At 43.1% G+C, this 16523-nt stretch overlaps 2 protein-coding genes across 2 annotated transcripts; one reads left to right on the forward strand and one right to left on the reverse strand.

Annotated features, from left to right (window-relative positions):
* Positions 1-2472: 2472 nt before the first annotated feature.
* LOC125544664 (uncharacterized) lies at positions 2473-11529 on the forward strand. Its single transcript, XM_048708411.2, has 14 exons — positions 2473-2983; positions 4080-4140; positions 5447-5505; positions 5611-5891; positions 6708-6771; positions 7237-7331; positions 7430-7459; positions 7536-7631; positions 9163-9250; positions 9940-10034; positions 10285-10407; positions 10590-10701; positions 10876-10983; positions 11064-11529. The coding sequence occupies exons 1-14, from the start codon at positions 2669-2671 to the stop codon at positions 11238-11240; spliced, it is 1704 nt and encodes a 567-aa protein (XP_048564368.1). The 5' UTR covers positions 2473-2668; the 3' UTR covers positions 11241-11529.
* A 1106-nt stretch (positions 11530-12635) lies between these two features.
* On the reverse strand, positions 12636-14680 carry LOC125548573 (uncharacterized). Its single transcript, XM_048712143.2, has 3 exons — positions 14425-14680; positions 14216-14337; positions 12636-12877 (listed from the first exon to the last, which is right to left on the reverse strand). Exons 1-3 carry the CDS (start codon positions 14586-14588, stop codon positions 12858-12860), a joined length of 306 nt encoding a protein of 101 aa, XP_048568100.1. The 5' UTR covers positions 14589-14680; the 3' UTR covers positions 12636-12857.
* Between the last annotated feature and the right edge of the window lie 1843 nt (positions 14681-16523).

Consider the following 16523-nt stretch of genomic DNA (forward strand, 5'->3'; position numbering starts at 1 on the left):
CATCTTGCTTAAGGCGTTACTCTGTTTTTAACTTAATACTCTAGATGCATGCTGGATAGCAGTCGATGAGTGGAGTAATAGTAGTAGATGCAGGCAGGAGTCGGTCTACTTGTCTCGGACGTGATGCCTATATACATGATCATACCTAGATATTCTCATAACTATGCTCAATTTTGTCAATTGCTCAACAATAATTTGTTCACCCACCGTAGAATACTTATGCTCTCGAGAGAAGCCACTAGTGAAACCTATGGCCCCCGGGTCTATCTTTATCATATTAATCTCCTACTACTTAGTTATTTACTTTGCTATTTACTTTGCCTTTATTTTACTTTGCATCTTTATCATAAAAATACAAAAATATTATCTTATCATATCTATCAGATCTCACTCTCGTAAGTGGCCCTATAGGGATTGACAACCCCTATTTGCGTTGGTTGCGAGGATTTATTTGTTTTGTGCAGGTACGAGGGACTCGCGCGTAGCCTCCTACTGGATTGATACCTTGGTTCTCAAAAACTGAGGGAAATACTTACGCTACTTTGCTGCATCATCCCTTCCTCTTCGGGGAAAACCAACGCAGTGCTAAAAGAGGTAGCAGGTTATACAAACCGGGACTAGAGGTCTACCACTAGTCTCGTTTTGTGATACAAACCGGGACTAAAGGGACTAGTGGGGGCCCCAGGCTGACGCCAGCCTGCCACCACCCCTTTAGTCCCGGTTTGTATCACAAACCGGGACTAAAGGTCAAAATGAACCGGGACTAATGATGCCCGTACCCCCGTCCGCTCCTAGCCGTTGGAACTGGGACTAATGGTCACATTAGTCTCGGGCCAAAACCAGGCCGGGACTAAAGGGGAGGACGAAAGTTCTGTTTTCTACTAGTGTCCATAGATCCTTTGATAAGGATCTTGCTAGGTTTTTCTAGCAGGCCGCGAATGGCCGCCTGAAGTATCATATGGTCAAATGGGTGGACATATGTTTCCCAAGGATCAGGGGGACTAGGTATTATGGCCTCCCGATGCATGAGCGTCCCCATCATGCTGCAATGGGTGTGGCGGATCTTGCAAGGCGAGGGCGGCTTGTAGCTGCAGCTGCTTCATGCAAAAAAAAAAACTAAGGGGTGAGCCTCTCCTAGCTTGCTCTCGCTCGGGGGGTTCCCAGTCTTGGAGATCCATCCAACGGATCAAGGAGGATATTCGTCTAGGGGTCTCCTTCACTAGAGGAAATGGGGAAGGAACCCAATTCTAGTTGGATCCTTGGGTGCGCGGCGAGCCATTTAGGGTGAGCTTCCTTGGTCTCTTCGCTATCTGCGCGGACCCGACGCTCCTGGTTTCCACGGCATCCCATGATGGGTAGTGGAACATCCTGTCCCCTCGCACATTTGGGCAAGTGGAAACTGAGGGGTGGGCTAGATTGCGGGCTGCCCTCCCGCCGGTGTTGCTGGATTATCCAGATACCGTTTCTTGGAGCCTCACTCCTTCGGGTGAGTTCTCGGTGAGCTTGGCTTACCAGGCACTATGCCGGTCGCCCATCATCCCCTCTCTTTCCCCTATGTGGAAGGCACCACTGCCCTTGAAGATTAAGATTTTTGTGTGGCAACTACTACAAGACCGCATTCCCTCGGGGACCGAGGTGCTTAAGCGGCATGGCCCGGGTGATGGCTTGTGCCTTTTTGTGTGGTCCTGGAAACCGGGACTCACATCCTATTCTCGTGCACGACAACATGGGTCCTCTGGAATTTCGCCCGCGAGGCTCTGGGGTTCGACTGGGAGGCCCTGGACTTTGAGGAGTTTCTTCAGGACAAAGCTACACAGCACGAGTGGCATCACCGCTTATTCTGGCTAATCTTTGCGGCGATGTCCTGTACGTCATGGATGACACGTAATAAAATGGTGATTGAGCGGATCTTTCTGCGACAAGCCTCTGACTCCTTCAAATTCCTTACTTTTCTGCAACACTGGCACCCACTCTCTAGACAACACGACCGTGATCGGCCCGGACTCATGCTGGATGCGCTTCTGACTACCGTGTGTCGCCTAACCTCTTCGTAGGACCCGCTATCCTCTTCGTAGGGCCTCTGTGGGCCGCCACTCGATGTTTTTTCTTTTTATTATTTCTCTTTTGCTTTTTTGAGCGTGATTGTGTTGTTTGCCCAGCCGTATTTGCTATGACGTTTGAATGTTGGTTGTATGGATGGTTGCTTTATTTATAAAGCTGGACGAAACCTATTTTGAGAAAGAGAAATACTCAGTCGTTTACTCTAAATTCTGCGGATCGGCTAGAAATGACCAAGGGATTTTTTTTCTATATATGAATCCTACCCTATAAAATTCCTCCAAATTAAATCAAATCAAAGGAGGCCTTAGTAGTTGCGTAGGCCACGTTGAGTGGACAGTGGCAAGAAGGTGCGCATAAATTGGACAGGCGCCACGCCAGGCAGGTGGACGCATTACTGCGTTTTTGAGGCGGGGATTGAAGCGGCAGCATATCAGTCGGAGGTTATTTCTCGGGATTTCTCCGACTTTTCGATTTTCGAAAAATCTCGTTTTCCCCTTCGTCTCCTCCTTTCCTGCACCCGCCGCACCGCACTCTCCCCTCGTATGGAATAAAACCCTCCTCCGCCCGTTTTCCACCGCCCGCCCGCCGCCGCCCGGCGGCACCGACCATGCCGAACGGCCCGATAATCATCGACCGGGCGCAAATGCCCCTCGACTCGCCGCCGGCGGAGGTCGAGATCGTCGCCTCCTCCTCTCCGCGTGTGACGCCGCAGCCCCCTGCGGCGAGCGATGGCGCTTCCGACGGTGGTGAGGGGGATCCGGATGAGTTCAAGAGATTCACTGATGAAAAACTGGAGGAAAGGATCAAGCACTGGAGCGGTAATCGGACCCTATCCGTACCTGACGGCGGCGAGAAGATGCGTAAGTTCCTCTGCAGGATGAAGAAAGAGCTTGATCGCCGCCGCGCTGCCGGGCCGAGGAAGGTGAGTATAATGTGGGCTTTGCATAATATCGTTTCACGGGGATTTTTCTCCAAACTGCGTGCTTTTGCCCCAATCTGAATTCGTGTATGTGAGGATTATCGATGGTTATGTTGCAAAGGTGAAATCGCGCGTGACCAAAGGGGTGTTTTATCAGCTGATCTGCATTCTATCTCTTCGTGACAGGAAGTTTGTTTTGTTTCAGTAATTAAATTCTAAATGCTGGCTAGTAGTTTAGCCTTTGGTGATGTCCGATTTATTATGTTGGGTAGCGATTCAGGTGCCTATTGTCAGTCAAGTAATTTCTTTTGAAAGATACTCCCTCCGTCCGGAAATACTTGTCATCAAAATGGAGAAAAGGGGATGTATCTAGATGTATTTTAGTTCTAGATACATCTCTTTTTATCCATTTTGATGACAAGTATTTTTGGACGGAGGGAGTAGTATTCAGTGTGATGAGTGATACTAGATGCCCCACTTTCAATAGCCTCATTGTCTTGATTAACTGCAGATTTGTGCTCTTCCCTTTTGTATTCAGTTAAGGAAAGTATATGTTGTCTTGTTTGTGAAAGTGGGATGCTGGAAGTTCTAAGCCATGGTTGCAGACTTGTGCAGTTAAGTTGGCACATAAGCAGCTTCTGCCAAACATTGTTTTTGATGGAAAGAAAAATGAGCCCATAGGGGGAAGGACCCCTCGGCCTTTGATTATAGAAGCGAGAATCTCGGTTGAAATATTAGCTCCCTGTGCAGGATCGAACCCGGCTGGCTCGGGACGCTTGACAGTGCCCTTACCACTGAGCTAGCGCTCAGTTCACTGTGCCAAACGTCTTCTGTTCCACGATATATCATTTTTATCTTGAATGTGTTTGAAGCATCAGTTCTTTGGTGTTATGGGCATGTGAATGAGATGTTGTGTCTTCACAATCAGGGCAACTAACAAGGAATTTAATAATATTTCTGAACAATTTACTTTTGCTATGTTCTATGGCGGTATTATTGGGCCGTCCTAATATATTCCTATTTGTGAGCATACTTTTATTGGATGTGTCAGCATATTTCATCCATGCCCTTACTTTGTGGTTTTCATTAATTATTTTAGGTTGACACGGGTCGGAGACAGTCAGCGCAGACACCCAGTGGGGATGATCCTTACACCTTCAGTAAGCTTTATTATTTCTGTTTAGTTGTTTATGCAATGCACGTCAGTAGAATATCAGTGAAAAGTTGAGTGTACGCCTAGGCGCGCTTAAGCTCTGAGTGGAGGCCTACCGCTTTGCTTTTGGGATAAGCGCTGAAAAAAGCGCTCGGATGCCTTAGGGTTAGATGAAGGAGAGCCGAGTGAGACAAACAGAGGAGAGCAAGGCGACATTGCGCCGCCAGATCTGGGGCTTTCTTCCCCAACCTCACCACCCATCTTCCCCAACCTAGTGCCGCTGGACCTTGAGCTCCCCTTCCCCGACCACGCCACCAGTCCTTCCCCCTCTCCCCCGATCACGGACTCCTCCTTGTCTAGGCTGGAGCCTGGTGGCTTCTCTTCCCCAACCTTGAGTTACTCCTCGTCTCTCCTTTCCCAACATAATTGCTATTTTACATTTATACATGCCTTGCATGCTTTGAAAAATGTTTTTTTTTGGTGTGCCCTTGTTCCTCTCCGTATGACATCCATACAGAACGCTTAAGCACGCCTAGGTGCTGCTTAAGCTGTTATTGCACTATAAGTGGAGGCAAAATGCTCTCTCAGCGCCTAGCACTTAAAAAAACCTTAAGTAATATCAGATACATATGCTGTTTTGTTTTCTTTTACCCATCTGATGGCCACCTGAAACCCATAGGGATAACTACCATGTAGAAGAAGGCCGTATGGCATGGTTTGAAGGTGATTTGGGCATTGGAGGGGAGGTGTTAAACTATTGGCTAATTCAATATTCTTGTTTTAATGAACGCATGCTATCCCAATCTCTCAAACAGAATACATAAACAGTACCGAGACTTGGTTATCGTTCATGGTTTCTGATGCTAGATGTTGTTAAGACTTAAGAGGAAGTAGCTACTAGCTAGCATATAGCTGAATTTGGATTTGGACTTTCTAGGAAGTTCTTATAATGGATAGTGGTGGTCAACTGATTTCATTATGTTGTATACTGCTTGACAAGATATGGATGTTTCCTTACATGGGAGGGAGCATAGATGCTTCAGGCTCTAGACAGTCTGTTTACAAGGTCAACAAACACCTATGGTACCATGTTTCCAGCATAATCATATTTTGTTGATATAAAAAATGCACGTCCCTTTTGGATATTTCAATGGCGTAATGCACCTGATCAGTAAGCATTAGGATTCATTTATTAGGTCTTCCTTTTGGTGGTTGGTCGATCTAAGACCTTCCTTTTTCCTGCCTTCAACTGTCTGATGGGTGCCACTTATGTTTTATCAGTCATCAATGTACCTTTGCCATTTCTTTTGCAGAGGAAAGTGACCACATCAACTGCAGCAGGTTTTCTGATAAATGGCATTGCCATGGCAAGGTATGCATTTTAGTGTCCTCGCTCCTAGTTTTGTATGTTACGATACTATTGTGGTTAGTATTTACAAATTACAAACATTTTGACAACTTTCCTGGTTATATGTAGGGCGAAGCAGCATTCACTGATGAGCTAGGCCATTTTAACACAAGCAAACGTGCTTCCCAAGTGATAGATCGGAAAAGAGCAACGAACACGGTGAATCGTCAACCAAAAAGGCGTAGAGTTTCTCAAAATATTGCTGACAAGAAACATTTAGATACAAATGGTAGTAAGTTAGGTATGAAGATCTGTACAGAAGATCAACAGAAAAATTACTCTGCTGAGCCAAAGGGCATGTCCACTAAACTACGCACAGAAGATCGCACTTCTGGGAGTTCGACCAAGAGGTATTCACTCCTGTTTGCTGATCCAATTCATCTGTTCTTTTACCTTTATTAGTTGTATGAGCTATGTTATCTCTTCTTTAGTTGTCGTCTGTTTTGCTTATGCATCTGAGACTTTTCACTTTGTTCTTGTTGTACAACATTTATGACTTGTGTCATTTTGCTTGTGCGTGTCTCCATTTGTTGATTTATTTCTCTTTCTATTGTCACTCTGTCAGCTACACTATTTTGCGTTTCATTTATAAATAAACTTCAATATAAATAATTCTGGTGTCTTTCTGATTTCATAGACACTGGTATCTTTGTTTTGTTTGTGTCTCCGGAGGGCTGTTATCATCATTAGAGACTTCAAAGATTATGTCCTGTCATTGCAGCAATTGGCATGCTAAGCACATCTATCTTCAATGCTATATCTTCTTTGTGTAGTCCATAACGTCACCATTAGCTGTCGGTGGAAGTTAGTGAAATAATGAAACAGTGGGCTTATAACATGCATATACGACTCCGGAGCCCTCATAGCCAGCTATTTGGATTAACCTGTTGGAGTCTCCATGTGGGAATAAGTTTGCCTTATCTTTTCTAATTTATAAGAGGAACATAGTTGCATCTGAATAATTCTTATAAGTAACATCTGTCTTTAAAACCACTATATGTGGTATAAACCCCGGATCGTGACTGTAGATTGTAGTTGTGCTGGATGGGAGGCCGGGGTTTGTAGCCATGGTGTACCACAGCTCTTGGGTGAGGGCTTGAGCTCCTGTTGGTACGTAGTACCCTACATAACATTTTGTTTCTCTGATAAATTATTCTGATGTGCAGGTGGGACCATTCCAAGAATGATACCTACCAATACCGGAGGTTAAATAGAAGAAACGAAAAGAAGGTGAATATGCTGACAGCTGTTTCACTTTTTTCTTTGACTGTTTTGTGGTATTGTTTTTTCCATTCCCTCCTTATGAAAATGAAATTCATTATCAGAACTAAAATTGCTATCCACAACTAGCGTTATAGTACTTATCATGGTGTAACATTATGAGTACAAATGCAAAGGTTGTTTCTGTTATTTCATCCAACATGTCTTCTGAATAATAAATCTTTTTTAGCATAAACAAGTAGAGAAGGCCCCTCCTATAAATAATAAATGTATCGAGTTAAAACCTAGATCTGCCAAATACAAATATTGGTCATCAAATCATTTACAGTGTTTGGATTTGATTCACTGAGAAGATCGTCATTGATGCTTGAATACTTCATCATTATCATTAATTTCATTAATCTTAGCTGCAAATGTTTGACATGAATTAAGATTTCTACATATGTATTCCAATCATGCTCTTATCTTTGTCAGGAAGTAGTTCACTTGGATGACGAGGATACAGTACTCTTGGATGACGAGGATACAGAACCTTCTAAATCAGTTGATGTCGAGATTGTTAATATACGGTAAATTGGTAACACAATAAGTGATAATGTTTCTGCCTGTTAACATTTCATCACTATGACCATTTATATGCTTAATTAATCAAATTGGATTTCTGTAGGGACAAATCAAAGATCTACTATCCATCGAGGTAAGAATCATGTACTGTTAAGAGGTATTGACAGAGGGATTCTCTGCCCATACTAATGTCTACTACTGTCTTATAGGACTGATCCGGAAACTGTCGAGCTGACATATTCTGACATAAAATGTCTTGACCCCGAAGTTTTTTTAAAATCACCTGTCGTAAACTTTTACATCCAGTAAGTAATATTTCTCTTTTCTGCTTGTGACATTATCTTCCTCTTTCTTCTGTTAGTAAGTTCAACGTCCAAGTGCTCACATGCAGCTGTTAGAAAGTTTGCATGGGTATGACTGAACTGCATTTATTTATAGATGTCTTTTTTCTTTTCTTATTATATGCAGTTCTTACCTTAGATGCCACTTAAGGACTATCAAATGTTATGTAGAATTAGAAAAGTACGTTATGTGATGTACTCACTCTATCACTGAGCTACTACAGGGAATTATCAGTACCAACAGACTAGTTAATGAATGCGTGGTTGAAAGACATATTTGATGTGTATAAAGGACTAAAAGTGCAAGTGTATCCGATCGAATGATTCATGACGTTTCAACATCTCACATTTAGGGGTTGTTTGGATAGATGGAATATAGAGAATCGGTTCTATATAAAACAAAAAAACTGTTTAACCGACTAAAACCACGTTTGGGTCTTCTAACTAATCCACGGATATGCAAAACTGGATTCCTATAAACCTGGAATTTCAGGTTTGTACAAAAACGACTATTAGTCATTTTTCTATAAACGCGATTCCTATATCTCTCTCGCTGATCCTCGTGGGCACGTTCATCAGCCAAAGAATTAGAATCTGCAGATGTGCCCGTGACCGGCGACAGCCTCGATGGGCTCTCACTAGTGTGCCACACCTCGACGACGTCATCCTCTAGCCGCCGGCCGCCTGCCGCCTGCCGCCGCTTCTTCTGCGCCGTCCGTCTTGTCGTTGTCGCCGCCAAGGTCAGCTCCTTGAGCGTGTACATGCGTCGGAACTCGGAAGCCAGCAGATCAAATTGATCCAGCTTGTTCCCGTCGGTAGCTAGCTTCTAGATACACATGTGGGCGGCATCGTTTCGTGAGTTCTGCAGCCGGCCGATAGAATTGATCCAGCCATCGCTCTAGGCAGCAAGATTCTACATCTGTGTGCGTGTTCATGGCCGTAATTTCGTGCGTCCGGCAGCAGGCGGATCGAATTGATCGAGCGCTTGCCTCAGTAGCTAGCTTCTACATGAGCGTGTACACGGCTGTCCGGCGAGATCGATGAGTCAACTCTCCTGTATTTGCGTACCTCGACGGAATGTGTCGGGAAAATAAGAAGCTCACCGCAGAATAGGAATAGTACTCTGAATCATTATTGAATAAGGAACTGACAAACACACTCTCCAACCCAAACGTAGTCTTATACAAACTCATTCTTAACCGAAATAATAGTAAAACTGGTTTTGCTAAAAATCAGCTAAAAACTCATTTTCTATAAACCAACGCCTAATATTTGCTATCCAAACAACCCCTTACTGTGATGTGTCCCCTTCAAGATCGAATGTTGGTGTTGTATTTGTTTTTCTAGTTTGGATGGTTTAGCTGAATAAGCATAAAAAATTCGATCATATGCTTTCTAGTCCCTCCGTCCATAATATAAGAGCGTTTTTGACACTACACGGAGGGAGTAGTTTTTAATACATGTTTTCTGTCCATACCTACTATGGCAATGTCAGGTACCTAAAAAATTCCAGGCCTTGTGACGACTTGTACATCTTCAATACATATGTCTATAGCAAACTTGAAAAAGCGTTATCCAGGACGGTATGCTCTTTGATCTTATTGTGTTGTATTTAGTCATTTATGATGTTCAACACTACATGTCCTTGCAAACCCATGGGTTGAAGTTACATTCTAGTTGGTGCATGAGCTGCCCTGAAGTGGAAGCTTCATTGTTCCCATACAGCGATGCGCACATAAACACTTGTAACTTTCTGCTGTAGTGCACTGCATTCTCTCATTGCAAAGTTAACACCCTGGTGTCATTCAATTCACATTATTTTTCATATACTAATTTGTCCATGTTCTATTGATTTTCCAAAGCTTATTTTAAATTATGTCACCTTACTGATAAGGTTAGTAAAATATGGGGCTGACATGTGCATATGTAAATATAACAATCATATTACTTTGTACTATTTCTTGAGACAGTTTTTCGTATTGCGAAGTTTTATTCCCAGTTTATGTTCCAAGAAATTGTATAAAACCGTGGCAGTCATTTGAATGTTTAATGTGTAAATTGCAATATGCATGGGTTTTTTTGTTTTCAACATGATATGTTCCAGAAAGCCGGTTCATATATGTTTTTCTCTGGAAAATATCGTACTTCCCATTACCCTTTCATTTTGTAAATCTCTGTTTATTTATTACCTTTTGCATGTTGGGATCACCTATTCTTCACCCCCTCGAAGCTAACGTTTTAAAATGCTGACTGACTTGTGCATTTGTTCTAGGGTGAGTGTGGCTCGCAGTTTAGCAAGTTAAGGCGATGGTGGAGAAGTGTAGATATTTTTAAGACACCATACCTCCTTTTGCCAATTCATGGACAGTAAGTTTCTTATTCTCTGGATAATACTGCAAGATGAAACCAGATGTGCTTATCTGCTACTCCCAAGCATATATTATTTGTTTGGTTGATATTTGACATGAGGGTGTGTTTGTTGGTCAATGGTTAACATTCTAGTGTATCTAGTTATCATATACTACCTCCATTATATTTGTACCTACCAAAACGTCTTATATTTTGGGATGGAGGTAGTACTTATAAGATGGCGATTATCTTTTGTTCTGTAAATTAGGGTGCATTGGAGCTTGGCCATTATCTTCATGCCCGCAAAAGAGATAGAATCTGGGCCAAGGGTGTTTCACTTGGACTCTCTAGGACTACATTCCAGTGACAAGGTTTTTGGCGTGATTGAGAGGTATGTTTCATGATACTATGTGAGAAAATGGTCTTGATCCCAACCATTTACAATCCATATTATTTATTCAGGACTGGAGGGTGCTGTAGTGCTGTGTACCCTCCCTATAGGGGAACCTGCCATTCTAAAGATTCCTAATTTTAATGTCTTGTCCATGCTTTTGAAATTGTATGTTTTCACAGCTATCTCATAGGAGAATGGCGCCATCTACAGAAGGATTCTTCTTATGATATTCCTTTTTCAGACACAATATGGAGACATCTTTCAACAAATATACATAAGGAAAAAATCGAGGTAAGAACCATAGTGTTTTTAATGATGTTCTCAAGGAGCTGATTACTTGAGAATATGAACTTATGATCGTCGTGAATTGAATTACAATGAACTTGCTGGCTTTACAGTACCTATTCCTTCACTGTGCTTTTTTGTGCCAGTTTTCTAAAGCCACCTTTCGTTTCCACTTGCCAGGTGCCCCAGCAGCAAAATGACTTTGACTGTGGTGTCTTTATGCTTTACTACATCGATAAGTTTATTCAAGAGGCACCAGATGATTTGACAGGAGTGCGGCCTTGCAAGGTGTAAATTAAACTGCTTCATTATTTGTATTCAGTATAAATATCAGGAGTCTTGACTTTTGTGCTCTTGCTGGTTTTTAGTTTGGACGCAAGTGGTTCAGGCCCGTACAAGCTTCGGGGCTGCGGAAGCGAATACGAGATCTGCTGTTCGATATATTTCAGAACGCTCCACCTAGTGATAGAAATTTAGTGTCGCATGCCGATGATGACTCGGAAGATGAAGAAGATAAGGGCAAGGACACAATCGTGATCGTTTGAATGCAACGACGAATGAATGAAGTCAAGCAATGCAAAGATCATGATGCAGTTTTGCATGAGAACACCGTCTGGCTGCATATTGGCTGTAGGTGCGATGATACAGCCAAGGTCACAATATTCGTGACATTTCGTACGTGGACCAGTGTATATGTTGTTTTGCGGACAAAGTTCCAAAGATATACAGCAAAGCAGGCACATATATCATATATTTGGGTATGCACCAAATGATCCTTTGACTTCCCCGTACTCTCTTCGTTCCAAAATAATCGATAACTTTTTCGTATGTCAACTCAAGTTTGACCAAGTCTCCAGAAAAAAACATATCAATATTTGCAACACCAAATTACTTCCAGTGGATTCTTTATAAAGTGTATTTCCATACCATATATATTTGATAGTGTAGATCTTGGTACATTTTTCTGTAGACTTTGCTTAGGTAAGGAAATATCAATTTAGAACTCGAATTTGTATTTGAGTTATGATGAGTGAGGTAGATTTGCATTGTTGAAGAAAGCGGAGAAACAGGACGCTGATATGGCTTGCTTGTGGCTCTTTCTTCTATTGGCTAGTCACAGGCATGATTGTTTCAATTTCTTTTGAAAAGCAAGTGCGGCTCAGTGATAAGTGTTAGTAATAGCATGAAGTAAGTTGTTGGTTCCAAGACAGCATAAAAAGATCTGGTCGCAGGGAAAGTTTAATAATCGAAACTTTGTATCAAGTACACAAAAAGTTATGGAAATAATAAAAGAGCAAATCTGAATAAGTAAGCTAACCTTTTGACTTGTACCCATGTTATTATGATACCATAAGTTTATCCAGCTTTTGTATACAATTTCAAATTGTCCATTAGTTTTATTTTCTAAAGATGTGTCACAAATCAAACTCAGCCTTGTAAACATTGCCACAATTAAAAATGCTATTTTTATAAGTGAAAGAGTAAATCCCCCCTCGTTTTGCAGTATTTCAAGATTTAATTCACCATCAGTTAGACTAAACATACGAGCCATGTGATGTAGACAGTTATATCATTATGAACTTTTTTTGAATATAAATTCAATGGTATAAATTTTAATGGCATGTAACCCGCATTTCATTGATCTTGAACCCTGAAACGTGTGGGCACAGAGTAGACACAGATTTTTTAATACAAAAATATTGAATTTGAAATAAAGGCAAACTCTAGCCTATAGTATTCGGCACTGACTGTGACTGGCATATCGACTAGAAATCAAACCAGTCAGTGTACGCTGAAAGAGAGTCCGTATTCATGCAAATGATGTGGTGTATCACTTTCCATTGAGCTATGTAACTGCCGTTATGAATTGAGTATGTTTAGGATTTCATGATGCATTCAGGGCGAAGAATCATAAAATGCATCAGATAAACAAAAACTGGTATCATGAAAGAAGGTTACTTCAAATTTGCCATGAATATCGTCACAGGGCAATAAGATGACTGGCACACGATGTCATCATAAGTTTTAAGCAGTGAAACTACAGATTCCATCAGCAAAAATCCAATGGTATAGTCCACAAGGCATGTAGCTAGTGTTATCGGAATCTGCCAGGGGAAGGCTAAACTGAAGACTCTCGTATGGTGACTGGAGCACCATTCTTGTTATAGAGGCGTTGCAAAACCTGAAGTTGCAAATGAGAGGGGGAAAAAGGGTCAGAACAAGAACACTACAAAAAAACAAAGAGAACGTGTGGAAGTACCACTATCACATTACAGAAGGCCAACTACCAAAGTACAGTGGTAAAGGATGGCTTTTAGTGAAAGGCATTGGCAGGTGTACAAGCAACATAAAATTCATGCATCTTTCATCAGCAGAGATAGTATCAAGATGCTCCATACAATATCTAGTATCAATACAATATGACAGGCTTAATTACCAGTGTAGCATATCCATTTTGTAAGGAAAGAAATTCATCAAGTGATCAGGTGAACCAAAATAAGCAAAGATGCAGCATTATTGACAGTCTATAACAAATTAACGGTTATTTTGGTATAAGGATTGCATACACCTTGGCTTCAACCTTTGGTTCTACATGCCATTGCCGTCTTTCGGGATGTCAGTTCTTAACTTCTTATACAGTATATGCCCTATAACTATGTGCCTTGTCCTGGTATTGTAAAGAACATTAATAGATGATCAAGCTATTTGACCTGATCATTTAAGAAAAGATGAAATCAACCAAGCAAGAGGCATAAATGAGAGAATACATAACATTTTTCTAAAAGGAGAAAGCAGTTAACAAAATGCTTACAAACAGAAAATCGACAGGCCATACGCTAAGAGGAAGGAGCTCAACTAAAGAACATAACAATTACTTCCTCCGTTCCTAAATATAAGTCTTTTTAGAGATTTCACTATGGACTACATACGGATGTATATAGACGTAGTTTAGAGTGTAGATTCACTCATTTGGCTCCGTATGTAGTCCATACTAGAATCTTTAAAGACTTATATTTAGGAACGGAGTAGATAATTTCAAGGTTTGTACTCCCTCTGTAAACAATAAAATTCAGTTGAAGGTACATACTACATAGGGGCATGCATTTGGAGCAAGCCAGCAACAACGATAAAGTAGTGAATGCCATCCATTAACCCCAAAACAAGGACACACCAAGCGATATTAGATTAAAACTCAGGCACACACTGGCCACTCGCTTCCCACAACAACCATTCTAACTCAGGCATTGCTATGTTCATATTTGAAGTGCACCTTATTTCAGCCTGGCCATGAATAGACGCCATCTCAAACATGGGAATGCAGATATATCAAAAAGTTCAAAACTAACGAAGCACTATTATGTTTAAAAGATACATCAAACTTCAAACCTAATAGAAGGGAGAACAAAATCTAATTCTGACATAATTCACTAGATGACTGTAGTTCGTTTTCTGAACTTTTAACATTTCCACGCCTCATCCATGTCAAGGAGACCCAACAAGACAAATTAAGTCATTTTACCTTCGGAGAGCCAACCCCAAGACCCGGGCTTAAGCCCGAGCATGGAGGTGAGCAGCGCCGATGCCGTCGCGCTGTGCAGCGGCATCAGCCCCTGCGCGCCGCCCAGCGCCGCCACCGGCACCCTGCAGAATGAGGGCCGCGCCAAATCTGAGCAAACCATACTGTCCAAGCACGACCAATCCGAGGAAAAGAATCACAGAGGTACCTACCTCGAGATCGCGAGGCGCCGGCGCGGGGCGCGGGGCAGAGCGGAGGCCGCCAGCTCCGGGGACTGGGCAACTGCCGGCCTGGAAAACGTTCTGGACAGAGTAGATGGGGAAGCGGAGCGCAGCCCCGCGAGGGCTCGCCGCGCGCCGCCAGCCGCCGTCGCCATGGCTGGTGTGGATGGGCTCTAAAACCCTCGTCGTTGCCCTCTTTGGGCTTCTTTCACCGTTTGGACGCTGATGGCCTGTGAGACCTGAGTGACACTACAGGTGGACGCGGTCTATACGAGTGAGCTATGCCCAAATGTGGCCAAATGGGCCGGTGCTGGCCCGATAACCCGCGTGCCCGTCAACATGGTGAGCCTGGCCCGGCATGTTATAATCAGGTTGTGCCGGCATGTGGCCCACCTAGGGCCGTGCCTGGGCCGCGAGGCTGGGCACAAATGTCGGCACAACATGGTCGCTTACTTTTTATTCATTTCAAAAAAAATTCAATATATATTAGCCCCTCAAAACAGCTAAGCCCAAAACTGCCCAAAATCAAGCGGGCTGGTGGGCTAAACGTGTCGATGGGCTGGCCCATTTTCTTGTTGTGATGTGCTTGGGCCAACGAGTGCGGTGCGAGTGCCTACCCGACACGACCTGCGTATTAGGCGTGCCTGGGTGGGTCGCGCCGTGTCTGGCCCATTTAGGCCAGGTTGGGCCGTGCCGGACCATTTGGCCAGGTCATGTGCCGCATTCAGTGGACCAGGTCTATAGAATTACCAAAAGTTTCAGATATTTTTTCTCAACACGAACATCCTAGCAACTGTTGGATGCACTTCGTCAATCTTAACGTGTGATCTCATTGACACGTCAGATGCAACAAAGTGTTCACTCCCGCGTGGTCCAGCGCAAACGCGAGTGTTGCACTGGTTCTACCTTATCCATCCACTCATCTTCTCTCCCCTTTTGACGAGAGGTAAGTTGTCGATTTCGGTGTCGATGTGGGCCACGGAGGAGACGAGACGAGCGGCGATAGAGACGGGGCTTGAAGCGGCGGAGATGATGTCCAAGAGGGTTGTGGTGGCGTCACCGACTAGCACGGGGTGGAGGTGGTCTGGGAGCCACCGACGGATCTCGGTGGTGATGCATACTGTGATGTGTGTGTAGTTCCCTTAGTTCTCGGGGATATGGATGAACCTTGGTATGTATAGAAGACAAAATGTTAATAAGGATATGAGATTCTTTGTTGAATGTTTGGTAACACCCTTTGTGAATGTCGTGAAAGGGCCCCACTCGACATTTACGTCGCAAAACCATGAAGCATATTATCGTAGTTGCAAACGCTAAGATGTTGAGGTAATTCAAGGTGACAGTAAAAACCTCTCTACCTCACATTTGCAATTGATAGGGGAATAACGGAGAACCCTTGGCGATGTTGCGTCCACGGGGAAACCCTTAGTTACGGTAGTGATAACCGAGTAGGGAAACTATAGTAGTGACGTGCATGGTATGAAGTCTACCCCGAGTAGAACGTATTCTGTACTAGGATCCGCCCAATCACAAATATCAAGAGTGACTTGAGGAATTCTTGAGTCAAGTATCCAGCTTAGAACTATGCAGTAGCATATGTTATGTTAGACACATACCAATGGGAATTTCAGACGTCCCTGAGAACGCTTTAATCCTTCGTCGATTTCAATGCTTTATTCGTTGTGATGCGCCCTTCTAATTCTTTATGCTATTTAGTTTTGTTCACACTCAACTCAAAATCATTACTATCTTTTGCCTTCATTGTGCTCCGCGTCTGAGGGAGTCCTGGATTAAGGGGTCCTCTGGTATCTGGCCCGTGTATTATGGGCCGGACTGATGGACCGTGAAGATAAAGAGTAAAAGGCTTTCCCCGTGTCCGGATGGGATTCTCCTTTGCGTGGATGGCAAGATTGGCGTCCGGATGTATAGATTCCTTCTTCTGTAAACCGACTCTGTACAACCCTAGGCCCCTCCGGTGTCTATATAAACCGAGGATTTAGTCCGTAGGGATAATCAGAATTCATATAGGCTAGACATCTAGGGTTTAGCCATTACGATCTCGAGGTAGATCAACTCTTGTAACCCCTATA

Source organism: Triticum urartu, chromosome 3A (assembly GCF_056163025.1).
Source record: "Triticum urartu cultivar PI428250 chromosome 3A, HENAU_Tu73, whole genome shotgun sequence".
NCBI lineage: Eukaryota > Viridiplantae > Streptophyta > Magnoliopsida > Poales > Poaceae > Triticum > Triticum urartu.

What these genes read in the sequence shown, in the direction of transcription:
- LOC125544664 (XM_048708411.2), top strand. Translation starts at nt 2,669, where the DNA reads ATGCCGAACGGCCCGATAATCATCGACCGGGCGCAAATGCCCCTCGAC. An exon ending in GCGCTGCCGGGCCGAGGAAG is followed by an intron (nt 2,984 to 4,079) that starts GTGAGTATAATG and finishes TAATTATTTTAG; the next exon opens with GTTGACACGGGTCGGAGACA. An exon ending in GGATGATCCTTACACCTTCA is followed by an intron (nt 4,141 to 5,446) that starts GTAAGCTTTATT and finishes TTTCTTTTGCAG; the next exon opens with AGGAAAGTGACCACATCAAC.
- LOC125548573 (XM_048712143.2), bottom strand. Translation starts at nt 14,588, where the DNA reads ATGGCGACGGCGGCTGGCGGCGCGCGGCGAGCCCTCGCGGGGCTGCGC. An exon ending in CGGCGCCTCGCGATCTCGAG is followed by an intron (nt 14,338 to 14,424) that starts GTAGGTACCTCT and finishes CTCATTCTGCAG; the next exon opens with GGTGCCGGTGGCGGCGCTGG. An exon ending in TTGGGGTTGGCTCTCCGAAG is followed by an intron (nt 12,878 to 14,215) that starts GTAAAATGACTT and finishes TTGCAACTTCAG; the next exon opens with GTTTTGCAACGCCTCTATAA.